This window comes from Copadichromis virginalis, linkage group LG18, assembly GCF_057382275.1.
Source record: "Copadichromis virginalis isolate Kocher_CV1m ecotype Utaka linkage group LG18, C_Virginalis_male_GT1.1, whole genome shotgun sequence".
NCBI lineage: Eukaryota > Metazoa > Chordata > Actinopteri > Cichliformes > Cichlidae > Copadichromis > Copadichromis virginalis.
In genome coordinates, this window is record NC_140635.1 from 6187312 (window position 1) to 6212795 (window position 25484).

The 25484-nt window shown below is 40.9% G+C and overlaps 3 protein-coding genes across 6 annotated transcripts; all 3 read right to left on the minus strand.

Annotated features, from left to right (window-relative positions):
• Nucleotides 1-210: 210 nt before the first annotated feature.
• LOC146687125 (serine/threonine-protein kinase pim-1-like) lies at nt 211-5749 on the minus strand. 2 transcript variants are annotated; one of them, XM_085439265.1, is made up of 11 exons: nt 5634-5749; nt 4952-5025; nt 2562-2798; nt 2311-2436; nt 2093-2187; nt 1907-1954; nt 1604-1822; nt 1488-1514; nt 1016-1184; nt 759-929; nt 211-669 (listed from the first exon to the last, which is right to left on the minus strand). In XM_085439265.1, exons 1-11 carry the CDS (start codon nt 5675-5677, stop codon nt 578-580), a joined length of 1302 nt encoding a protein of 433 aa, XP_085295391.1. In that variant the 5' UTR covers nt 5678-5749; the 3' UTR covers nt 211-577. The 2 variants fall into 2 exon arrangements, with proteins under 2 accessions (XP_085295391.1, XP_085295390.1); XM_085439264.1 differs by lacking the exons at nt 4952-5025; nt 5634-5749 and adding an exon at nt 3202-3822.
• Nucleotides 5750-10876: 5127 nt separating this feature from the next.
• On the minus strand, nt 10877-13014 carry LOC146687126 (E3 ubiquitin/ISG15 ligase TRIM25-like). Of its 2 annotated transcripts, XM_085439237.1 has the most exons (2): nt 12005-13014; nt 11161-11294 (listed from the first exon to the last, which is right to left on the minus strand). In XM_085439237.1, exons 1-2 carry the CDS (start codon nt 12794-12796, stop codon nt 11238-11240), a joined length of 849 nt encoding a protein of 282 aa, XP_085295363.1. In that variant the 5' UTR covers nt 12797-13014; the 3' UTR covers nt 11161-11237. The 2 variants fall into 2 exon arrangements, with proteins under 2 accessions (XP_085295362.1, XP_085295363.1); XM_085439236.1 differs by having other exon boundaries at nt 10877-13013.
• A 3714-nt stretch (nt 13015-16728) lies between these two features.
• Nucleotides 16729-18709, minus strand: LOC146687127 (E3 ubiquitin/ISG15 ligase TRIM25-like). 2 transcript variants are annotated; one of them, XM_085439239.1, is made up of 2 exons: nt 17889-18709; nt 17067-17181 (listed from the first exon to the last, which is right to left on the minus strand). In XM_085439239.1, exons 1-2 carry the CDS (start codon nt 18678-18680, stop codon nt 17125-17127), a joined length of 849 nt encoding a protein of 282 aa, XP_085295365.1. In that variant the 5' UTR covers nt 18681-18709; the 3' UTR covers nt 17067-17124. The 2 variants fall into 2 exon arrangements, with proteins under 2 accessions (XP_085295364.1, XP_085295365.1); XM_085439238.1 differs by having other exon boundaries at nt 16729-18709.
• Between the last annotated feature and the right edge of the window lie 6775 nt (nt 18710-25484).

Here is a 25484-nt window from a genome sequence, read left to right on the forward strand (position 1 = left end):
AAAACCTCTGGTAGAACCAGGAAATCTGTCTAAACTAGTTGGGGGTTAGAGCAACAGATGCAAGTCTTCAGATCATTTGCAGTGTGACTGTCTTTGTGCACACTTTAACCTCATTCAGTTTTCTTATTTGTCAAAATGCACCATGGGTAAAAACAAAACAAAACAAAAAAACAAAACAAAATAGTAATGAAGGAGAATCCTCAGCAAAGATGAATTAAACAAGTTTTATTTTGATCAAATTTTACTTTAAGTAAAACACATCTTTATTTGATGACTTTAATGTCATCAAATAAAGACAGTTTTGATGGAGCTCCTGACCCAGCCCAAGCTCTCTATGAAGACGAGGAAAAACTCCCCAGGGGGCCAGATCGATGGGAAGAAACCTCGGGAAAGCCCATTCAAAGAGAGATCCCCTTTCCTGGGATGGCTGGGGGGGTTACAGGAACTCCAAAAAAGCTAAATTTTTATTTATTTATTTTTTAAGATTGACCCATTCTATCTATTCCTGTCCAACAGAAAAAAGGAAGGAAGTTACTACAACGTATCATACTTATATGATGAGGTGTGTTTGTGTGTGTTATCTTAGCCAGGGGTGAAGCTGGAGCTCCTCCAGTGTTGGGCGCTTCTCCGGGACTAAAGCTAAACATGCGTCCAAGAAATCCCGGCATTCTTGAAAGAAAGAAAAGATCAAAAAGATGAAGATGATAGTTCTAGTGATCCAAGGCATCAGTGAATCAGGAAGTGTGAAGTTTTCTTACCTGTGGACAGACGCTTTTTGATGCTCAGTTGCTTTGTGAGGAACCTCACGGTACTAAAGTATTGTGCATGAAGCGCTTCATACAACACCACTCCCATTTGCCACACCGTGGTGGGTCCACACCTGTAGCAGCTCCTAATGTACCACTCGGGAGGGATGTGAAGAGGAGTGCCTAACAAACAGACACAATTGCAATTTCTTCTAAAACAAAAGACACAAATTGTTACATCTGTGAAAAGCAGGAGCAGAATATGTTACCATAGAAGATGCGATACAGAGATCGCTGCTTAACAAAGCAGCTCAGTCCAAAGTCAATGATGCGAACTCGAGGCACATCTGAGCCGGTCTCAATCAGAATGTTTTGTCCCTTGATGTCCCGATGAAAGATGTGTTTATCCTCAAGTTCCTTTACAGCATAGGTGTCAAACTCTGGCCCGCGGGCCAAATTTGGCCCGCAGCCTACTTACATTTGGCCCGCGAAGCCATACCAAATTACTATCAGAGCTGGCCTACTGGTATTATACAGCTAATATATATATTGTTTAGTATTAAGCTTTGCTTGTTCCATATTCAGTTTTTCAGCAAAACGTGTTTGAGTCCATAAGAAAATATTCATTCTTATATCTGGAGGAATAAATATATTTCAATAAATATTAACGTTAGCCCGCGACTTTGTTCCAGTTTTGAATTTTGGCCAACTGTGTATTTGAGTTTGACACCCCTGCTTTACAGCATCAACTAGTTGCTTCAGAATGACCTGGAAAAGATGAAAAACACAATAATGAGTTAATGCTTTTCTGCCTTGATTGAATGCTGTACAGTCTAAGGCTCTCCCAGTCAACCTACCTTGGCCTTGTCCTCTGTCAAAGTTCTTCCATTTTCTGCTTTGTATTTTTGCAGGTCCACAGCGGGGACAGGTCTCTCCAGCACCAGGATCAGCTCTTTGCCAAGGTCGAACCACTCCAGCAAGGACACTGGTGCAGATATTCCCACTGACCCTTCTGCTTCACCTGCAAGTTTAACCATAATGGCCACTTCCACTGAGAGCTTCTTCCCGCTTTCATCCTGAAATATTACAACAAAGTGGATGATGAGGAACGCCGCATTCAATCCAGTAATGTAAAACTGATTCAAGTGTTGGACGCTTACCACCACTTTGCAGTAGACTTTATTTTTGGGAATGTGTTTGATGGCAACCTAGAAGACACAGAGCATTGGTGAGCATTTCCTCAGTATGACATAATGAAAGGTGGAAACACAGCAGACGTCTCAGTTTACGATATTATCCATTATCTGCATTACTGCCTGTCTTACTACCATCATCTGAACACTTACTGGAAAACGATCTTCTATCCGGTAGCCAGCAAACACTGCTCCGCAGCCTCCTTCTCCGAGCTGGTGCTCCTCCACATATCTGGCTTGGAATTCACCTGAACAGACAAAACAACAAATCTTGTTTTATTACAGCTGTGACACAAATTACTCTCCTCTGTAGCCTAAATGTTCCTTTTGCCCTTCCCCTGAATATAAAACCCAAGCTGCTTGCTACTTACGTTTTTGGTCTGCCACTGATTTTTTGTCCTGGTCCACATTCCTTTTTTTTTTCTTGGGTGGCTCTCTGTTGTCTCCCGTGGCCTTTCTTTTGCCATTTTTTGCGCACACCTGTTTGTTGTTCAAGTCTGGAGATGTGGAAAACACCAAAAGCACATCAGCTCACTGGATGATAGACACAAACACTAAACACTAATATCTTAAACCTAGCAACCACACTTAATCTACCCCCTTATTCAACTAATTAGCCTACCTTTACCAGAGTCCAACAAGGAGGATGCTTGCTCCTTGTCACCGCTCATATGGTCGAGAAGTTTAGCCTTCTTTGCTTTCTTTGTTGTGCCCTCTTCATCTTGCACAACCTTGCGCTTCACTCCTTTGACCACATCTGAGCTGGTGGAAGGACCAGCCTGCTCAGCGACCCTCCTCCTTTTTATTGGGGTCTTCTTTTCAGGACTGGCCTTTCTTTTAGCAGTCCTGCTCTTACAATCTATAAACGACAACAACACAGTGGTGAAAAAGAGTCCCCGACATCAGGACTGGAAGCAGTTTGGCAAAGAATTTGAAATTGCTTTTGCTTAAATTATCACAAGTTTATTCTTGGGATAAAAAAAACTGACCAGTGCGAATTGATACTAGGTTTACTAAGTCTTACATCTTGATGACACTTGTTGCTCTGTTTTCACTGCTCAGTCCAAGAATAAACCTGTCACATTATTTTACCAAAAGACAAAGTGCCCCAGTAACCTTTCTTTGATTAGACATGTTGCACTTACGTTAGTTTCAATCAAAACCAGGATTTAAATCCTCTAAAAATGAATCATTTTATACACAGAGCCTCAACATTGTTAGAAATGTAGATTCTGTTATTTGGGGGATTTTTTTTTACTTACCTTGATCTCCTGGATCTTTCTTATCTGCCTCAGTCGTAACTTTTCTTGTTTCCTTTTTCATTTTAATTTTTTGAGAACTTTTAAAATAGAAAATGTCACCTTAATGAGTGAATAGTCCTTCAAATGTCTGGATGCTTGACTTTTCTAACTAAGCTGTATAAGTCAGTTCTGTAAGTGAGCTTTAAAAGTAAACTCCGGAGACTATGGCAACACAACATAAGAAGCTTGCCTTTTAGTGACATCACTGACTGCCAGTAAAAGTGTTCCAAGTAGTTTAAAGAAAAACACTCTGGCAGACAAAGCCATAATATTTCATATAATTCAGTAATTTCACATTAAACTTTCTTTCATTATCCTTTCATTATTTGTTTAAAGACTTGATGTGTGGATGCTACTATGAAGACTTCTAGTTGAGCAAACACTAATAAACACTGACTAGTTTATCTGAGATAAAATATAACTGACTGCAGCCTTTATTCCATGTGTTTTGTCTGTGAATGCCCCCATGTACACATGTAACCTCCACCCACTGCAACACCAATAATGTCCCGGGGCAAAGCGGGGTTTGGTGAACCAGGAGCTGTGCGCAGCCCGTGTCCACCAAAGCCTGGTGTATACCCCCTTGACACCTTATTAGAATGCTGTACCTCCATGACTGCCTGGCATGCTCTGCTCCTTCTGCCCTGGCAATCAGATGATCCTCAGCCAGGGTGGCTTGCTGGTCAATGGCAGGGAACCCCTCAGGTGGGCCACTTTGTCCAGCAAACCAATGACTGTAGAAAACATGGATGATCTAACAGTTCTCCAAAAGTACATAAAGTACTTACCTAAAAAGCAGTTAATGTCATGGTTGCATTATTTATTGTTATTACATTGTTTTACAGCAGCTAATTAAAAACCATCATCTTAACTACATGTTTTGTTTTTTTGTTCTTTGTTGTTGTTGTTGTTGTTTTGCAGTTGTCCTGTAGGTGATGGTGTAGCACAGAGACTGAACTAGTGGCTAGCTAACATAAGAAGGATGTACTTGAAACTTGCATCTCATCTTTGCAGCGTTCACTTTGAAGAGAATGTCTTTACCAAGGACTCACAGGTTAAGTAACTTTACAATTGTCATATTACAATATATAATTTTAGAGCATGATTACAGCTCTGCCATCTTGATTGAAAATTAAATACATCTGGAATACGAACAGCTGATCGGATCGGCAAAGCGTGTTTCTGGAATATTATGTTTTTGTTACTGCAAGCGCTTTTTATGCAATTTTTGCAAAGCTATATGCGGAAGGAAACTGTGACCTAGGACAAGCTGATGGCATAAGATGTAAGTACAACTCCTCTGGTTTCATATGCAAAAAAATTATTGTGCTAGCTTACGCGGTTCCCGGTTCTACAGGGATTTAAAAATAGTTACGCAAAACAGAGCGTGCCCGCTCCGACCGGCTTTAAAGAGTTAAACATGTAACAATCGAATTGCATCTTTCCATTGCCAGCCATCTCATTTTGTACAAATCCAGTCAACTCTTCCAAGTTTGTGTATTTTTTAAACCCTTACAAGAATTGAAATGTGTCCCAAATATCTGTATCCCATCAGAGGCAAGTTTCTTAAAGGAGAGGTAGTAGCTGCTCCACCATAGGACCAGTAGGACCTCCAGCACACAATGAACACTTAATTAACATTAACACATTTATTAAAACACAATTTTAAACAATAACCCTTTTCTTTTAGTGTGTTTCAATTTGTTCCTACCGCTCCATTGGAACAGTGTACTATCCAGTAACAGCATCCAGCTGGCAGAAGCATACACCTGCAGCAAGGAGAATCTACCAGGCAGGATAGCGCAGCGGAGTCATCAGATGAGGATGATCATGAAGTGGTTCATCCAGCAGGAACAGGATACCAAAAGGGGAGGGAAAAAACACAGAAAGCATAGTCATGACTAACTCAGTGTCACTAACAGCTCATCTAGCAGTCTTAACATCATAAAGGTACAGGCTGGTCCATATAAAAAATATTAACAGAAAAAATAAATGCTGTTAACCAAATTTTCTTAGGCAAAAGCACATAATCTTGATATTTGACCTTGTATCAGCCGCCATATTGGAAAGGTAGCCAGGTTTCCTTAGCTGCTAGCTTGCTAACAGTCTGCTATCCAGCCCGGTAATAACTTCATTCACATATTTTAGAACATTTAGCTTTCTTCCTTAACAAAAACATCGCAGTTGTGGATTTGAATCTCGCTGCAGCATAATAAGACCCAGAACATTCAATTTGAACATGTGCTGCAAGCTAACTCCCCAGAGGAGTTCATGCAATGGCCAATGCCTGTCGGATTCGGCTCATGACTTCTCTGTCTAACAACACATTAAAACATCAGTTTCAAGTACAAATGTTTCATAAACTTATCTACAGCGGCTCATATTAAATGTACCCAAGTTTCCAGCTGGCAGTGGGCACAAGAACAACACTCCTCATCAGATCAAGGGAGGAAAAGAAAATTCTAGAGCTGGGCTGGGTGGCTGCTATGTAGGGTTGCCAACTCCCTGAAAAATAAATAAGAGACACCTCGTGGCCAGGGCCGGGCAACCCAGTTCACCCTTCCCAGTGTGGTGAATTTTGTAGCTCTTTTTTTGTGTGTGAAATTATTTTTTAACCATTTGACTTGAATTTGATTTAAGCAGATGCATATTCTTTGTGATATGACCATATGGGAAACAAATGATCATTTAGCCATTTATTTTTAGTTCAAAATGACAACATTAACACAGTAAAACAGGTCTCTTTCTTAAACAGAAGCCTGTCATGCTTAACTTTTGAGAATATAAGTAAATCTTTCTTTAAAAGAACTCTGTCCTGCTTAACTTAAAATTATATAAATTAATAGAAAACAATAGAATGAAAAATATTCTTGTAACAGTGCACATATAGTGCATTTAGTACAATTGGCTTCAGTTGAGGTATTATTTCAGCTTTTCTAATGCTAATCAGCTGCTCCTGTTTGTAAACCCACTTGTTCCCATGATTACGCATCATAACTCATCATCATCATCATTAATCTATGTATTACTTTTATGTATTAGTCATCTATTTGTTGTAATCATCTATCCTTGCAGTTGTTTATTACACAAAATAAATTATATTATCACACTTCTGGCCACATGGCGCTGATATTCACTGCACATGCCCATATTAACCTTAACCAGAGGGTTTGAAAAAACAAACCAGTGTTTACATACCATATCTGCTTCTGCCGTGGCCTGGTGGACAAAAAATTGGTTAAGGGTTCTCCGAGCTTTCACGCCCCTAATGTTCTTCATGTGCCCACCACTAGAAGCATGCCTATGGAAAAAGTGCGCCGGCACACAGTGCAGTGCGCTTTATAGGTGTTATCGTGCATTTTCCCAGCCAGGTGTTTTCCTTTTCCCATTCCTCCCTGTACTTTTGCAGCCTTTTTTTTTCTTTGTCTGAACAAACAAACATTGTTGCTCTAATGCTGGGCTTACACTGTGCGATCTTTGGCCCATTTTGAGCCGATTTTTGAGTCGTGCGACCGATTTGGTGATCGGCCCGATTTGGGCCTTCATCGTGCATCGTGTAGTATACGTGGGGTAACGAGAAGCGATTAACACCTCACGACCAGCTCCCGATATCAATCGCTCGTGAGCCGCTAACACTGCTCACGCGCAAACACGTAAACGTCGGTGAAAAAGATGGAGCAGCACGGCTGTGCAGCGTGTGAACTGGACACAAGCGATGGAGGCACAACTTGTAGAACTTTGGAAAGCTCATCCGAGCCTTTTCGATGTGGCATCACAAAATTATCACGACCACAACAACCGTGAAAATAGTTGGATTTACACTGCTGCTCAATCACAGCTGCCTGATCATGTTTTTCATTAGCAATTTAGCAAAGTTGATGTTGGTGGTGTGTCTGTGTGAGTGAAAGACAGAGAGAGAGAGAGCGAGAGATTTTCTGTTATAACCTTCATTTTATGGACGCACAGTGTGAGCGCTCAGGTCGCATCAGAGCATCGGGCGGTATAGTGTGAGACCTGCATCGTGACCTGCCAACTTCTAACCCCTGCGCGTCAATCGTGCAGTTTGAGCAGGAGCTGAATAACGTGACTGAAAAAATCGCACAGTGTCTGCCCAGCTTTACTGCCCAGGTGTACTGTCGTCCGAGACTTGCACCGCAGTGTCGGCGTTTGTTTCCCTGTTGGCCATGCTTGTTGTTGTGGTCATCTGTTGTCTTCCGGTATTTTCTCCGTAAGCGACCTTTCCTCGACCAATGAGATGAGCGGTAATCTGAATTGTCATACTCGAATTGTCATAAGTGTGCTGTCAGCTCATTGGTCACAAAGCAGGAGAGGGGCTGGGAATTATGTTTTCAAACAAAGCGTTAATTCCATTAACATTTATAGACTACTTTTGATTCTCACTGTATTACGGGACAAAGTGCGTCCCTTATTAGCTCAATACGGGACGTGTACTTTTGTTTCGAAATACGGGACCATTCCGTTTTTTAAGGGACGGTTGGCAACCCTATCTGCATCACAGGTGACTCCACTCATCCGTCCAACACCTTCTTCAGTTTGCTGCCATCAGGAAGGAGACTGAACAGCCTTCGGGCCAGAACCAGCAGACTGAGCGACAGCTTCATCCATCAGGCTGTCAGGATGCTGAATTCACTCCCTGCTCTCACACACGAACTCCAGACCTGCATTAACCTCTTTCCTCTGAACCCCCCACCCCCCAAACATATGAACTCTGACCCAACACTATTACTTTTTCACTGACCGCCCCACCCCCACTTGCACACAAACTTGTCCACAATCACTATGATTGTGTTGGACACTGCTGTTTAAATAACTGTATAGTATTGTATTGTGTTGTGCATAAAACTTTTATTTTATTTTTATCCTTTTATCTTTATATTGTTTTAGTGTACACTGGGGGCCATGGGAGGATTGCAATTTCAAATTCTTGTGTATGACTGTACGTATATGGTCCTTGACAATAAAGCTGACTTTGACTTTGATATAAATCACACTTCTGTGTTTAACAATTACAACACTTGATGCTGTTTTTCTGATTCAGGATTATGTGTGTGATGAGTTGGCCACACTGTTCTTATCTTTCTGCTTCACACACACACAAAACTGCCGAGGTTGAAGCTTCAGTCTCTTTCTACCCCAGGTCTCACCACATTTCCAAAATGTAAACTCTGAGTCTCATAAGAAATGTGGTTCAAAAAGATGTGCTGATCTATGAATGCATCCTTACTGAAAGCTAAAGATGTCCAGCAGACAAAAACAGCAGCTGAATGAACAGTTATCATGAGCGAGTGTACAAACACTATCACAGGAAATAACAGAAATAAACTGTAGTTTCCATTTATACCTGTAGTATTTTTTCAGCTCCATGTCATCTTCCAATATGTCAAAATATGATTTCATTGTATCTTAAACAAATACAAACTTCTTTCTTCCCCCCAGAGAGCCAACAGTTTACTATCAGAACTGAGGCTGATCATTAACAGGGAGCAGCAGGTAACAAGGTCATCAGCAGTGGAGGAAAGTATGGAAGTAATACTCAGCTTCATATTTGAAGATACTCGAGTATCTTAGCTGCAGGTCTGGAACAATGGTTTTATTTCCTTTCCCATTAAACATCTCACACAGCCCCTCATCTGTGACCCTTAGCAAACCCACTGGATATCTACCTGTACATAAAGGAGATCAGATCAGTTCCATCTAGACCAGCTGTAACAGGAAAATGCTGCTTACACTTTGATGCATCACTTTCAGTTTGTCATATAAGACAATATATCAGATTGAGGCATTATTTTCCTGCAGTGAGTAAATCTACTTTGTACTTTACTCTTTTCTTTTAGGTAAAGGCTCTAAACAGTACGTGTACACTGTGGAAATCCCATAAGAACGTCTCCTGAACTCTGAAAAATAACAAAACAAAGACTAAAAGGAGGTCATGGGTGCTGATGATGATGATGAGGAGTAGCATGCATTTAAAAAGTGACTGATGTCCTAGAATACAACAGAACAGTGTCTCTACAAACGTATGAAAACATGACAGTCTTGCATTAGTTTGTATTCTTATGATTTCAAAAAACGAGGGAAAAATCTCCTTGAAATGCACAATTCCTTTTTGTTATTTCTTAGTGTGTGACGTATTTTATTGGCTTTATGATTGGTGCAAACAGTTTCCTGATTCATAATGGAAATAGATTTTAGACACAGGAGGAACACGCAGTGATCAGCAGGAGCAGCTTGGAGTCCAGTCTTCTTCACACTGAGGAGGGACATATATGCAGGAACAGTTGTCATAACTGTTACAACCACCAGATGGCGAAAGAGTCCCACTGCAACTTTAAGCCATGAAGGATGTGTCTTGATGTTTGCTTGTGATAAATCTGCTTTATGTGAGTCTTTTTCAGAAAGTAACAGTAATATGTCTGATTATATGTCTTTAATCAGTAAAGTCTCGCTTTGCTAGAAATAAATAAATAATAAAATTGTAAACATGCAGCTGTATGTTAGAAGTCAAAGGGTCCTTAAGTCTTCTGTAAATTGACGGGGATCAAATGAAGGACACAAGTATCTGTTCTTACTCTAATAAATGCTGCTTTAATATCCAACAGACTATTTTCCTTCCTCATCAGCAGTAAACAGCTCGACTGCGTCTGTGCATTTGTGTCCTCCATACTTGTTTCCACAGACATCTCAGGCTTGATGCCACGATGCAGTGTAGAAACCTGACAACCCTCTGACTCATGTTCAAATGTTCAAGGACATTTCTCAGGATCATGTATGACCCCTTTTTGACATTTGGACTTTCATTAATAATATTTGTGTTTCTGAGTCATTTTTGTGGAGACTTCTGTCCAACGTAGTGTCCAAATGAAGCCTGAAGCTTTTCTTCACCCTCTTGTCAGATGGTCAGCAACAAAACTCTGTTCCAACCAATGTCTGATAAGAGATGAGACACAGCAGCTGAGCAAATGATCATTTCATGCTGAAGACATCCTCAGACAGAATTAAATACATAGATAAACACAGCCTGGTGCCAATAACACAGCTAATGACACTGCTGTATCACTGGCTTTACTGATTAAAGACCATATCTGAAGGAAATCTTTGAACACAACAGAAAGTGACCTTTTAAACCTGCGACACTGATGCTGCATTCAAGGACCATTAAAACATTTTAAAGGACTTAAGAACATGAAGAAAATGTGACTTGTTTCTCTGTAATGAAGCTGTTTTAGTGAAGAAAGTTGAAAGGTCACAGAGCGACTGCTGAATCTTCTGCTCTAAACATGAACTCTGAACTTTGTGATGCTTCAGGAGGAAAACTGCTTCAGTTATTCTCTCAGATTAGTTTCATATTTTCTGCATCAGATTTGAGTGAGATCCTGGAATGAAGACAGAAGAAAAGACTTTGTTCAAAGTTTGATTTATAATCAAACCTTCCAGTTTATTCACACAATAAAACATCAACACAATATATGAATTAATTCATTAGAATCACAGTTTTTCCTCATTTGTTTGATGATTTTGACAAAAACAAACACAAACACACACACATGGTCTGCCATACTCATAAAGAGAAATGTCAACATTTTTCAATACAAATATTCCAGAAACATTTAGAGGATAGAGAAGTTTACATTTTCATGTGGAGAAATATTTTAGTAAATCAAAATGATGATGAGCAGTGATAGCCTCCATAAACAGTCACAGGAAAGATCTCCTTTAAAAACTCAGAAACATCAAGAGAACAACTAGAAGATGTGGAGGTACCACCCATAATGTTTGACTGACAGCTGATCTCTGTGCAGAAATGATGGAGAGAAACTAAAATGAAACTAAAACACAGATTTAAACCCAAAATATGAAAGACTTCAGTCTATTTGAGCTTAATCAACTCAGCAGTGGCTCCATAATAATAAGGCAACAGTCCAGCATAGAGCGGCTGAGTGAATGTGGTCTGGACTCTGTGGAGGAGAGTCATGGTTTCAGAGACGCTGTAGAAGGACAAAATACCTGCTCTGTGATCCAGGTACACTCCTACTCTGGAGGAACGAGGACCTGAGACAGGAGTTTGGATGTTGTTGTACCAACATGTAAAACTGTTGTTGTTACAATCTAATGACCAAGATTTGTCATTATGTCCAAATTTACATTCATTACTATTCCCTGCTCTGCTGATATTCTTGTATGCGACTGCTACATAAGCTCCTCTCCCTCTCCACTCCACCTCCCAGTAGCAACGTCCAGTCAGACTCTCTCTACTCAGGACCTGACAACATCCAGTGAATCTGTCTGGATGATCAGAATAAGACTGTTGTTGATTCATAAATGTTGCTTTTCTGTTCCCCTCTGATAATAACAGCCATGTGTTTGCTGTGTTTGGATCCAGTGTGATTTCACGCGAATATTTTAAGAATCCAGCTCTGGTCTTTGGCTCTGCTGGTGGATCTGACAGTAAAACATCCACTTCAGTGACTGTCAGTGAGATGTTTGTCCATTGCTCTCTCAGAATGTCCTGTAGTTTATCTCTGACCTCTGACACAGCTGCTGTCACATCCTCAAAGTAGCTCAGAGGACAGTTATTGATGCTGGATGAGTCTGTAGACTCACTGAGTGCTGACAGTGAGGGGTAGTTGTGTAGAAACTGGATGTGATCCTCTGTGTGTGAGAGCTGCTTCAGCTCAGCATCTTTCCTCTTCAGCTCAGTGATCTCCTGCTCCAGCTTCTCCTCAAGCTCTTTGACTCGACTCACTTCAGTTTCCTGCTGGGATCTGATCTGCTGCTTCACATCAGAGCTTCTTTTCTGGATGAGATGGATCAGCTCACTGAAGATCTTCTCACTGTGCTCCACTGTTTGATCAGCAGACTGATTGATGGCCTCCACATCATGTTGAAGCAGCTTCACATCTTTCTCTCTGTCCTGGATTCTCTGCTGGATGTTTTGTCGACTCACCTCCAGCTCTCTCTGCCTCTCAGTCCTTTCTGCTGCAGCTGAGACTGTGTCGTGGCCTTTATGTTCATCCACAGAGCAGAGATAACAGATACTCTGCTGATCAGTACGGCAGAACATCTTCATCACCTCATCATGACGAGAGCAGATGTTCTCCTGGAGCTTCTTGGAGGGCTCCACCAGCTTGTGTTTCTTTAATGGAGCTACTTCATAATGTGGCTGAAGGTGTTTCTCACAGTAAGATGCCAGACAGACTAAACAGGACCTGAAGGCTTTCATTTTTCTTCCAGTGCAGACATCACAGGCCACATCTTCAGGTCCAGCATAGCAGTGATCAGCAGGAGCAGCTTGGAGTCCAGTCTTCTTCAGCTCCTCCACTAAATCTGCTAACATGGTGTTTTTCATCAGGACAGGCCTCGCTGTGAAAGTCCTCCGGCACTGAGGGCAGCTGTAGATTTTCTTCTTTTCCTCTCCATCCCAGAAGCTTTTAATACAGTTCATGCAGTAGCTGTGTCCACAGGGAATAGTCACCGGATCCTTCAGTAGATCCAAACAGACTGAACAGCAGATTTTTGTTTGATCCATTTGATTCATGTGCTGTGCCGTTTCACCGTCTCTCAGTGACTGTCAGACAGTTTGACTTTCTCTGAACAGAAACAACCTCTGTGCTCTGAAGGGAAACAGATCTCTGCTCTTGTTCACCTCCTACAGGAAATGAGGCTCACCAGCAACTGCATTTACACCATGTTGTTTAGACCCATCCTGATACAGACACATCTGTGAAGGGAGGCAACAACAAGTCATAAATGCTTATTTCATCAGTGCCAGGGTTTGTTATGTTTGATTTACAATATGCAGTTAAAACTGTGACCTAGCTAACCTTGTTAACTAGTAACTTAGCCTATATGAAATGCCTTGTGGCGATGATTTAAGTAAGGTAAAACTTTATTGGTATAGTACCTTTTGAGATAATAATAAAGCGCTCCATGATAACGCTGGTTACACCCTTGTGCACAGGTGTCAAAACTCCAGTCCTTGAGGTCCTGAAACTTTTACACGTGTCGCTGCTCCAACACACCTCAATAAAATTAGATTAATTAGCAAGAGCCCTGACTGCATACTGAGGTGACAATTCAGCCATTAGATTCATGTTATAGCAGCTCATGAATGAACGTGGCACAATATAAGCATTTTTATTGTTGAAGTACATTTTTTCCCAACACTTTCATTTATTTCAAACTAGAAAATGCATTTTCTGAACAAACTGCAGTGTGAATGCTGATAACTGAACGTTTTGAGTTGAAATAATTGCTGAATGTTAAGTTAAAAATGTTGAGGTTTAGGGGTTCCCACCTCAGCATGTAGTCAAGACTCTTGCTAATGACCTACTCATTTTATTCAGGTGTGTTGCAGCAGGGACACATGTAAAAGTTTCAGGACTTTGACACCCCTGCCCTTGTGGATTAAACAGGATGAATTTGTTACACTCTTAACTCATCTAAACAAGGCATTTTGTAGAGGGTACAGCAGCCATGGCAGTTTTTCTTGAAACAACTAATCTCACGTGTTGACTTTTTCTCAAAATAAGCATGGGAACAACTGTCTACAATAAATCAAACATATGTTTCACTCATTATGTAAGAATTATTATACAAATGACCAGTGCCAAGTAGGGCTTGATCATTTTGATCGTCGACTAGTCACCGATTATTTTTGCGATTAGTTGACTGATCAGACCATGCATCCATTGGACGCACAGCTTACTGCACTAGCATGACCCATCCTCCAAATCCGGGGAAAAGGACGACGCATTTGTCGGAGCCTTCGTCGCGTCGCTGTAAAGCAATCGGCCTACAAATGCGGCCTCAGAAGGATGCCGCCCCTGAATTTGGACAGAGCTACGATGCCGGAGACTGCTTCTTCTTCTTTTGCCTTTAACGGCAGGTGGCATCCTTGAACATGCATTGCTGCCATCTTCTGTTTCAGTCCGTTATTACACTCTTAAATCCTACTGCTTATTCCTGTCTTTCAGGATCTTACAAAGCTTCAAACGACGCGTCGACTATTAAATTAGTGGTTTACGATTTTGATAAACGACGTAATAATGACTAGTCGACTAATCTTGGCAGCCCTAATGCCAAGTGTACTGTGGTGTAAAAAAGTCATTAACTGCATGCTTGCTTCACCTACTTAGCTTTAGTATTTTAATTTCTTAACTGGACATCCAAAGCTTTGCTCACTGCAGCTGTATTGCGCAGTTATGTTACACCCCTGAAAGCAGAGGGGAAATTACGAGTGATTTTCAAGTGATTCTCTCATGCAGTAGTTTAATGCAATGAAAAATGAACATAAGTAATTCACATTGCGTACTGCTCAATGTCACACAGTGGAAGAAAGAGCTAATTAATAACCCAAAAATAACAATTGAGTGCTTACTATTTGTATCTGAACATGTTTCTGTACAAAATAGATAACAATAGAAACGTTTGTAGCTCCTGCCGTTAGCTTAATGGCCATTGTGCAACTGAGGCTCAAAACCGCGGCCTACCCACTAAAAATCTATAATAAAATGTTTCTGAAGCTCACAAAATAACGAAAGACTACCTATAAAATATCTCAACAACGTACAGAGTATAAAATATCATGTTTTGATCACCATTACCTTAAAACACGGAGGAAAGAATGACGAGGGTGATTTTGAGATGCTTCTCTTCTGCATTAGTTTTGTAATGAGGAGAGAGCGCGCGAAAGCCCCCTGGTAGAGAAAGAAGCCATTACCAATCGATCCCAGAAAAGACTTACTAGCCGATTACTGATGTACAGATCGCAGTTCTCTTGAATCAAATGACAACCATTAATGCAACATGAAAAATAACCAATTTAAAACAATTTCGCAGTGTATTTACATTGTTTTCAGGCTTATGAATTTGTATTAATATCCAACAGACTATTTTCCTTCCTCATCAGCAGTAAACAGCTCGACTCCGTCTGTGCACTTGTGTCCAAATGATCATTTCATGCTGAAGACATCCTCAGACAGAATTAAACACATACATAAACACAACATGGTGCCAATAACACAGCTAATGACACTGCTGTATCACTGGCTTTACTGATTAAAGACCATATCTAAAGGAAATCTTTGAACACAACAGAAAGTGACCTTTGAAACACTGAGTGTCATCCTCACCTCAGTTCAGTCTTCACCTGTTCTGTGGTCACATGACTGTTTCACTGTACACATCAACTAGTTGTTAAACTGTAATAGACTTCATTTGAAATGATTTGTTGTTAACAAGTGTAAGGAGATGATTGTCGACTTCAGGAAGACTCCACTCAGACACCACTCAGCATTCGTGGTTCCACGGTAGAGACTGTTACCAGCATCACGTTCCTGGGCGTTCACATCTCAGACAACCTCACCTGGACCACCAACACCACCCCCATCACCAAAAAAAGGCCCAGCAGCGCTTCCACTTCCTGAGACGCCTGAAGCGGGCCAACCTCACTCCTCCCATCCTCACCACGTTCTACAGAGCACCATTGAGAGTGTTCTGACCAGCTGCATCTCCGTGTGGTTTGGCAACTGCAATGCTGGTGATCTTAGCAAACTACAATGCATTGTTAAAGCAGCTGCCAAGATCATCGGAACATCTCTCCCTCTGCTACAAAACCGCTGCATCAGTAAAGCCTCCAGCATCGTGCTTGACCCCTCTCACCCCTCACATGTACTCTTTTCTCTCCTTCCATCCTGCAGACACTACTGCAGCATCGGGGCCTGATCCCCCAGACTGCAGAATAGCTTTTTCCCACAAGCCCTCAGACTCGTGAACTCCCTCTCTCCCCCACACAAACTGCTAACCGACTCTTTTGCACTTTACACACCACTGCCTCTGTAAGACATGCTGCTCTATGGACATTTATTTACTCCAGGTTTACAAGCTGCTACACTGGTCACTTTAAACTCCAAACTGTAAATTCTAATTGAGAAGTTTCTTGATCACCTTAGACTTAAGCTTTTATTTATTTTCTTCTCCTTTCTTTATCTATTTATTGCCTTTTTTGCACTGATCTAACCAGAGCCCCATAGTCTTGTCTCCCTGTATGCTGCACCAGATATAGTAGAGATTACAATAAAGTTTCTTTTGACTTGACATTGACTAATACTGTAGTGAAGATAGTTGAAAGGTCACAGAGCGACTGCTGAATCTTCTGCTCTAAACATGAACTCTGAACTTTGTGATGCTTCAGGAGGAAAACTGCTTCAGTTATTCTCTCAGATTAGTTTCATATTTTCTGCATCAGATTTGAGTGAGATCCTGGAATGAAGACAGAAGAAAAGACGTTGTTCAAAGTTTGATTTATAGTCAAACCTTCCAGTTTATTCACACAATAAAACATCAACACAATATATGAATTCATTCATTAAAATCACAGTTTTTCCTCATTTGTTTGATGATTTTGACAAAAACAAACACAAACACACATACATGGTCTGCCATACTCATAAAGAGAAATGTCGACATTTTTCAATACAAATATTCCAGAAACATTTAGAGGATAGAGAAGTTTACATTTTCATGTGGAGAAATATTTTAGTAAATCAAAATGATGATGAGCAGTGATAGCCTCCATAAACAGTCACAGGAAAGATCTCCTTTAAAAACTCAGAAACATCAAGAGAACAACTAGAAGATGTGGAGGTACCACCCATAATGTTTGACTGACAGCTGATCTCTGTGCAGAAATGATGGAGAGAAAATAAAATGAAACTAAAACACAGATTTAAACACACAATATGAAAGACTTCAGTCTATTTGAGCTTAATCAACTCAGCTGTGTCTCCATAATAGTGAACCCAAAGTCCAGCATAGAGCGGCTGAGTGAATGTGGTCTGGACTCTGTGGAGGAGAGTCATGGTTTCAGAGACGCTGTAGAAGGACAAAATACCTGCTCTGTGATCCAGGTACACTCCTACTCTGGAGGAACGAGGACCTGAGACAGGAGTTTGGATGTTGTTGTACCAAAATGTATAACTGTTGTTGTCACAATGTAATACCCAAGATTTGTCATTATGTCCAAATTTACATTCATTACCCCCTCCTTTTCTGCTGATATTCTTGTATACGACTGCTACATAAACTCCTCTCCCTCTCCACTCCACCTCCCAGTAGCAACGTCCAGTCAGACTCTCTCTACTCAGGACCTGAAACCAATAAGTGAATCTGTCTGGATGATCAGAATAAGACTGTTGTTGAATCACTGCTTGCACTTTTCTGTTCCCCTCTGATAATAACAGCTGTGTGTTTGCTGTGTTTGGATCCAGTGTGATTTCACGTGAATATTTTAAGAATCCAGCTCTGGTCTTTGGCTCTGGTGGATCTGACAGTAAAACATCCACTTCAGTGACTGTCAGTGAGATGTTTGTCCATTCCTCTCTCAGAATGTCCTGTAGTTTATCTCTGACCTCTGACACAGCTGCTGTCACATCCTCAAAGTAGCTCAGAGGACGGATATTGATGCTGGATGAGTCTGTAGACTCACTGAGTGCTGACAGTGAGGGGTAGTTGTGTAGAAACTGGATGTGATCCTCTGTGTGTGAGAGCTGCTTCAGCTCAGCATCTTTCCTCTTCAGCTCAGTGATCTCCTGCTCCAGCTTCTCCTGAAGCTCTTTGACTCGACTCACTTCAGTTTCCTGCTGGGATCTGATCTGCTGCTTCACATCAGAGCTTCTTTTCTGGATGAGATGGATCAGCTCAGTGAAGATCTTCTCACTGTGCTCCACTGTTTGATCAGCAGACTGATTGATGGCCTCCACCTCCTGTTGAAGCAGCTTCACATCTTTCTCTCTGTCCTGGATTCTCTGCTGGATGTTTTGTCGACTCACCTCCAGCTCTCTCTGCCTCTCAGTCCTTTCTGCTGCAGCTGAGACTGTGTCGTGGCCTTTATGTTCATCCACAGAGCAGAGATAACAGATACTCTGCTGATCAGTACGGCAGAACATCTTCATCACCTCATCATGACGAGAGCAGATGTTCTCCTGGAGCTTCTTGGAGGGCTCCACCAGCTTGTGTTTCTTGAATGTAGGTGAATCATAATGAGGCTGAAGGTGTTTCTCACAGTAAGAGACCAAACACATCAGACAGGATTTCACGGCTTTTAGCTTCATGCCAGAGCACAGATCACAGGCCACATCTTCAGGTCCAACATAGCAGTGATCAGCAGGAGCAGCTTGGAGTCCAGTCTTCTTCAGCTCCTCCACTAAATCTGCTAACATGGTGTTTTTCACCAGGACAGGCCTCGCTGTGAAAGTCTGTCTGCACTGAGGGCAGCTGTAGATTTTCTTGTTTTCCTCTTCATCCCAGAAGCTTTTAATACAGTTCATGCAGTAGCTGTGTCCACAGGGAATAGCCACCGGATCCTTCAGTAGATCCAAACAGACTGAACAGCAGAATTTTGTTTGATCCATTTGATTCATGTGCTGTGCCGTTTCACCGTCTCTCAGTGACTGTCAGACAGTTTCACTTCCTCTGAACAGAAACAACCTCTGTGCTCTGAAGGGAAACAGATCTCTGCTCTTGTTCACCTCCTACAGGAAATGAGGCTCATCAGCAACTGCATTTACACCATGTTGTTTAGACCCATCCTGATACAGACACATCTGTGAAGGGAGGCACGAAAGAAATATTCTTACAGAGCGACCAAGAGCCAATCACATGATGCAGGGTGTGTTATGTGTGATTACAACATGCAGTAACAAGTCTGACCCAGTTAAAGTTTAATAGTTTATCTTTACTTGGTGCCTTGAAATGTGACAGTCAACACTCAGCGAGTTCATTTTATATTTCAAAAAGTTCAGCAAAGTTTAGGATGCTGTGATGAATAAAAATAAATCAAACTTTATATTTTGACATTTTCTAATCTTAGTTCATTCTCACACTTACAGAATGATGCATGGGAACAACTGACTCCACTAAATCAAACCTATGTTCAAATGAGATTATGATCGGCGACCGTGGCTCAGGGGGGTTGGGAATCGCATCTGTAACCGGAAGGTCGCCGGTTCGATCCCTGGGTTCTCTGTCCTGGTCGTTGTGTCCCTGGGCAAGACACTTTACCCTACTTGCCTACCGGTTTTGGCCAGAGGGGCCGATGGCGCGATATGGCAGCCTCGCTTCTGTCAGTCTGCCCCAGGGCAGCTGTGGCTACAACTGTAGCTGCCTCCACCAGTGTATGAATGTGAGAGTGAATGAATAGTGGCATTGTAAAGCGCTTTGGGTGCCTTAAAAAGCGCTATATAAATCCAATCCATTATTATTATTAAATAGTAACAAATATTTAAATTTAGCAACAACAAATGCAGATCGCTCCACAGTGTTTACAAAAACAAACAAACAAACATTATTTTGTAGTTTTTCCTGTGTACACAGTCACAGTGGAATTTAAAAGAAAACATCAAGATGTGCTTGAAATGAAAACTTTGAAGTTTAATTCAAAGGTTTTAGTAAAATTTTTGCATGAACTGTTTAGTAATTTTTGTTTTTTACAAAGTGTCCATGTCAGTAATTCATTTGAATGTATTTTGGTCTTAAACTGATCCAGTAACTGTAACTTTGCCTCACCTACTTAACCGAGTATTTTATTAAATACCAGTATTTTTTATTTAAGTTTGGGAAAAATACTTAAGAGTACACACTCCAGGACCGTTAAAATGAAGGTGGTGAGGAGATGTGCTGGATTCATCCCTGGCCAAAGGTATCATTCTTAATTCAGACTACTGGACGAGCTCCATCAGCCTTTTGTGAGGTCTGTTTAAAGTTGACTCAAAAAAATTGACAGCAGCTTCCTGCAGTGGACTGTATGCACAGAAACACATGGTCATATATGCAGCTGTAGCAAGCTTGCAGTCATTTTAAACAGACTTGTTACTCTAATGTCTGTCTCTGTTAGTGCTGCCACAGACTGGTGACCTGTCCAGGTGTACTCTACCTATAATTACTGGGACAGGCCCTAGTCCCCACCCACCAACCCTCCCACTGTGACCCTGAATTAAATATAAAGAAGAAAATGGATCGATAGGCTGACGTTTTTTTTTTTAAAATTGTTCAAGAAATCTGAGCTGTTGCTTTGTCCTTGGATTTTGTGGTATTAATATTAGAGCAACCTTTCTCACAGAATTCCTACAATAAGCCATGTTACCTGAGATTATTCCTGTATTTACCTGAAGGCCCTGACAAATGTGCTGTGTACATGAAGGATGGGAATCAAATCACTACAGTTAAGGAACCTGTTCATATTTATTTGATGAACCAATGATTGTCTATAAGTTTGTGATCCATCTTTGATTACTGATTCCAAGATGGTCTTTACGGAAATCCTGTTTGGCTTTTTAAATTTTATTTCCCTTTTTCAGTTTGCCAGGGCAGCTCTCCACAGTCACTGTCCACATGGGTCAGTGGGAACTAGAAGCACTCTGCTAATGTGTGTGACCAGCAACCTCCAGCATCCACCCAGTCAGCGTTTACCCTGCTGGATATTTGTTTTTGTCTGTGACTGGAGAGTCAGATTTTTTTTGAGGTTGGAGGAACAGCCTCACACTCGCAGAGGTGAGTCAGTTTTCAGAGGTCATCTAAAATCCTCCCACCCTGGTTTTTATGAAGTAGATCTTATTATGTGAAACAATAATATTTCTCTTCCTCTTCCCCCTCTACACATCTGACTTCAGGTACAAGTCTCAGTCATGTCATCTGCAGAAATTCTGACTCTGCCATTGTGGGTTGTATCAGGGATGGACAGGAGGAGGAGTGCAGGAGTGTGGTGGACAGCTTTGTCGAGTGGTGTGAGCTAAACCACCTACAACTTAACATCACAAAGACAAAAGAACTGATCATGGACTTTAGGAAGCATGCTCCTCCTCCTACCGCAGTCACCATCAGAGGGGGCTGATGTAGAGATCGTTGTAACAGTTGGTGAAATGTTATTATTTGACCACAAGGCGGAGCTCTTGTAATGATAATGTAATTAACGCATTTTATTTTGTATGTTTTATTTTTGTGTTGAGCATGTTAACATTTTCCTTTTCTTTTTGCCTACCGGATTGATGTACAGTTAATTTGGTACATGGAAAATAACCGGTTAATTTTGTAAGTATAAGGTAAGGGCAGAGGTCACTTCCTGTTTTGGGAAGTAAGGTCAGAGAAGCTGCTCATGGTGACGGTCTAGCCGTGTGAATGTTAAAGAAGAAATAAGCCCTAAGTTCCAATTACACCGGTTTGCCTACTTGCAGGCCAAAGTGGTATGTTTGTTTATATTTTGTGAATTTTATATTGTAATATGTTTTAATGCTGAAATATAATTTTCTTGTACATTTGTATTCACCAGTTCTACGGTGTACCTGTGTACGTTAAGAGAAGCACAGTAAACATCAGTAAAGAAGAACTCTCGTGTCTCTCGTGTATGTGTACAAGCCGGCATAATCGTGGAGGACTACCGGTACCTGGGGGTACACTTGGACTGTAAACTGGACTGGACCAAGAACACCAATGCTGTCTTTAAAAAAGGGCAGATTCGGCTTTTCCTACCGAGGCGGCTCAGGTCCTTTAATGCTTGCAGGAAAATGCTGACCATGTTCTATCACTCTGTGGTAGAGAGCACTGTGTTCTTTGCAGCTGTGTGCTGGGGCAGTGGGGTGAAGACAGCTGATGCCAACAGACTGAACAAAGTGATTAAAAAGGCTGGTTCTGTCCTGGGTGTCAGACTGGAGAAGTCTCCTGAGACTATTACCAATGTTATTCTGTTCCCTTCCAGACCGTGCAATATTACCCAACAGTACCTTATTGAATATTTGTTTCATCCCTCCATCATACGCTGCTACTCCCTTTATTCAATTGCACAATAATATGTCACTTTATAGAATCGCCTGCACTGATAGTTAAGTTATTTATTCTCCAGGATATAGTTATACACTTCGTTAGAGTTATTTGATACTATGTCTTGCACTATCCTACTGTATATTACTGTACACTACTATTCTTATTGTATATATTGTATATCTTATTCATCTGTTCCTCTGTCTCTCCTGCTGCTTTGAGCATGTACATGACAAAAGAATTTCCCTCGGGATAAATAAAGTTATTCTTATTCTTATTTCAGTGACTGCTGCTTATACCACAGGTGAATACACTGTACAGATCCCTGATGGGAGAATCAGCCCTATTTTAGGCATTACCTGTTCCAACAAAGAAGTCTGGTAGATGTTTGTTTACAGTCTGATGATGGGACCACATCCTCAGCATCTCTGAGTTTGTTTCTTGGTTATTATTCATACACAGTAATGTGATGTATGATGATATCTAGTATAATTGGACCAACCTTGTGCTCTTCATTGATGAAAGCTGTTTGAGTCTGAATGTTTGACCTTGTGTATTTTGTGTTCTCTGGGCTTTGCTGACCTCAATCTTTTTAGAGGATCAGAAAACAAAACCAGGATTACTGTAAATGTTTCTTCTCCAGGTGGATGATGATACGACTGTGTGACACAGGATGCCATCTTTAGTCTAGAGGAAGCAAAGCTCAGAAAGAAGTGTGATATTATATGGTACCCACATGTGTGCTGCTGAGGAGGATGTTCAGGGACGCCTGCAACCAAATCCAAGCCTCCTCAGGTTAGTCGTAGTTGCAGAACGCTATAGAAGGACTGAGACAGCTGAGGTTTAAAATGTTTGGTTAAACGGATGAAAAAGAGATTTTCTTCACTATAATTATCACTTTTTGAAAATTTTGGCAATTTCAAGTTTGTCAAATTACTTTGACACCTGAATTGACATGATATGATATATGATATCAGAAGATGCTCCACCATGCAACATCTCATTGGCTGTAATTTTGATATATAACACCAAACTGTCCTCTAATCTCCTGTCTGTTCACTGGATTGCTGAAATTAAGAGCTAGTTTGATCAATTTAGATCTAAATGATCCAAACTTGAGCTCTAATGTTTAATAGTAGTAATATTCTAGACCTCTTTAAGTCATTTTCACTATTCGACTGTCCAACCAGCCAACTCCAATAAAAGAACGCAGCAGCACTCAGTGATCACCACAGATGAGCGAGTTCCTGTAACATTCATCATCTGATCCCTGTTGGTCTGTGTGCTTCTGCTTTTGGTAACTATAGTTACCTAACTGTAGTTATCATAACGCAGTCACTATAAACACATGCCAGCCACTTTCTAACTACTGGTTACTGGTTACTTCGTGCCAGTTATTTTAGACCCAACACTGTTTCTTCTTGTTCGCCTCAGTGTTGACGTGTCAAATGTTAAACAGCTGGAAATGAAACTACACCAGTGTACTGTGATGTTTCAGCAACATGTGGCAAACGCTGTTCCTGCCATTCATGGTGACGTCACCAGAGACAGCCCCGCCCACCTCAGGACCTCCCCCTGTCATATGTTGATCATGATAATTATGAAGATGACAGTGAGCACAACTAAGACTGTAAAAATCCACGACCAGGATGTTTAGATGTTTTCTAATTATTAATGAATATTAAGAACCTGTTTGTGTTGTTTATCTTTGTTTTTGTGTCAGTTGTTATTAACAAATCTCACAAACTCAGACAGTTTACATTCTGTATGTGTTTTCATCTTTACCAGCCACACTTTAACTGCAATTAAGAAAACAAACGTTAGAAACTCTGGACTCAGTGACTTTATAAAATATTTAAGTGGTTCAGGTAGAGCCAGCTGTTGAATTCCCGTGAACACTTACCATATTGTACCTGTACAGCATGTTTTTGTATGAGACAGATTTGTAACAGAGGCCTTGCTCTCAGTAAGTTTGAAGTCATTTCCTGATTTGTTTTGTAATCTCTGCTCTTTCTGTATTCTGCTCAGTTTGAATGCTTTGTCAGCAAAACAGATAACAAGTGAACAATTTTGAATAACAAACTGTAGCATGCACTAATATTACACATCTCCAAACAACAATCCACTGAGACCATGAACTCCACTTCTTTGAAGCAATCTTCTTCTTTTTGGCATGAAAAAGAAAGAAGAAACAGCACGAGCTGCTTTGATCTACCAAAAGGAAAAAACAAGATATCTGAGGTGAAATCAGTCAGGTGAAATAATTAAGATATAAACAATAATTCAATGCAATGTCTCAGGTAGCTTAGTCTGTTACAACTGTTGATAAAAACTAAACAAATTAACACAGTGTCGGGGAACTGTTGTGTGGGAACTAGTCGCTTTTATGTCTGCAGTCATTTAACTTCCATCTATTCATTTAACTTAGGGGGAAGAAATGTCAGGTTGGTGCAGGCTGGTTAGGTGCATTTGGTCCTCTGTTGTTGTAATTAGATGAGTTGGTTCACTTTGTGGCTCAGCTGTATGTGGGGTTATATCTTGGGCTGGGTATCAATTTTGATTTCTACAATCATTTTGATTCCAATTCACAAGGTCCCGATTCGATTCAATCACCATTTCGATCCAATTTTGACTCAGCATATGAAGATTACGTGATGCTGCTGAAGTGAAGCAGAGCAAAGGTACAGAGGTTTTACTAGAGACACAGCTAAGCGTTTTGCAATTTGGCATCATTTTAAAAAGTTTAGATTTCTTCAGTATTGAACAACCGAAATGAGGCTTTTTTGTCAGAGGTTATTTCATAAAAACAGCACCTGACAGCGCTGTACACAACGGTAGACTGGTGCATAATAAGCAAGTGAATAATGCAGAGAACAGATTTGAGATGGGAAACTGTTCTTGAAGTACACTGAGAGAGAGAGAGCTGTGCAGGAGGTGTGATTTTACCCTGGTGGAACCAAAACAGCAAAGGTAGGAGGGATTTTATGATGATGTTCATCAAATGTGAAGCAGTTTTGATCTTCTTTGCTGCTCGTTCAGTGAATTTTGGTCAGAGAGTGACAAAACCTGCAGCTTCAGAAAATGTGAGATGTCAGCATTCAGCCCCGACAATGTGTCTGTGTACGTGCCATCGGGTGAACGATCCACGCTTTGTGTTTACATCTTTGTGCTGAATCTGTTTAGCTGCTCTCACTTGCTGTAGGTTGCCTCCTCAAGTGGCCGGTCTCCACCATCACTGCAGTGAAGCCTGTTCATTTAATTAATGTTTGCTAATAAAGTGTTTTCATTCACGGTTCTGTGTTGACAGCCCTGCTATCTAAGGAGTTTCTTTTCTGCAGCTCTACATTTGCAGTTATTTTGTCTAAACTTTGTTTTATGAAACTGACCTTCCTCACCTCTGACCTTTCACACAT

Bases quoted from the DNA above. Each gene is read 5' to 3' on its own strand.
- LOC146687125 (XM_085439265.1), bottom strand. From the start codon at position 5,677: ATGAGGAGTGTTGTTCTTGTGCCCACTGCCAGCTGGAAACTTGG. The intron at 2,799-4,951 runs GTAGGAACAAAT...TGTCGTTTATAG, and splicing joins TACACTGTTCCAATGGAGCG to ATTGTAAGAGCAGGACTGCT. The intron at 1,823-1,906 runs GTAAGCGTCCAA...GTAATATTTCAG, and splicing joins AAGTCTACTGCAAAGTGGTG to GATGAAAGCGGGAAGAAGCT.
- LOC146687126 (XM_085439236.1), bottom strand. From the start codon at position 12,796: ATGAATCAAATGGATCAAACAAAAATCTGCTGTTCAGTCTGTTTGGAT.
- LOC146687127 (XM_085439238.1), bottom strand. From the start codon at position 18,680: ATGAATCAAATGGATCAAACAAAATTCTGCTGTTCAGTCTGTTTGGAT.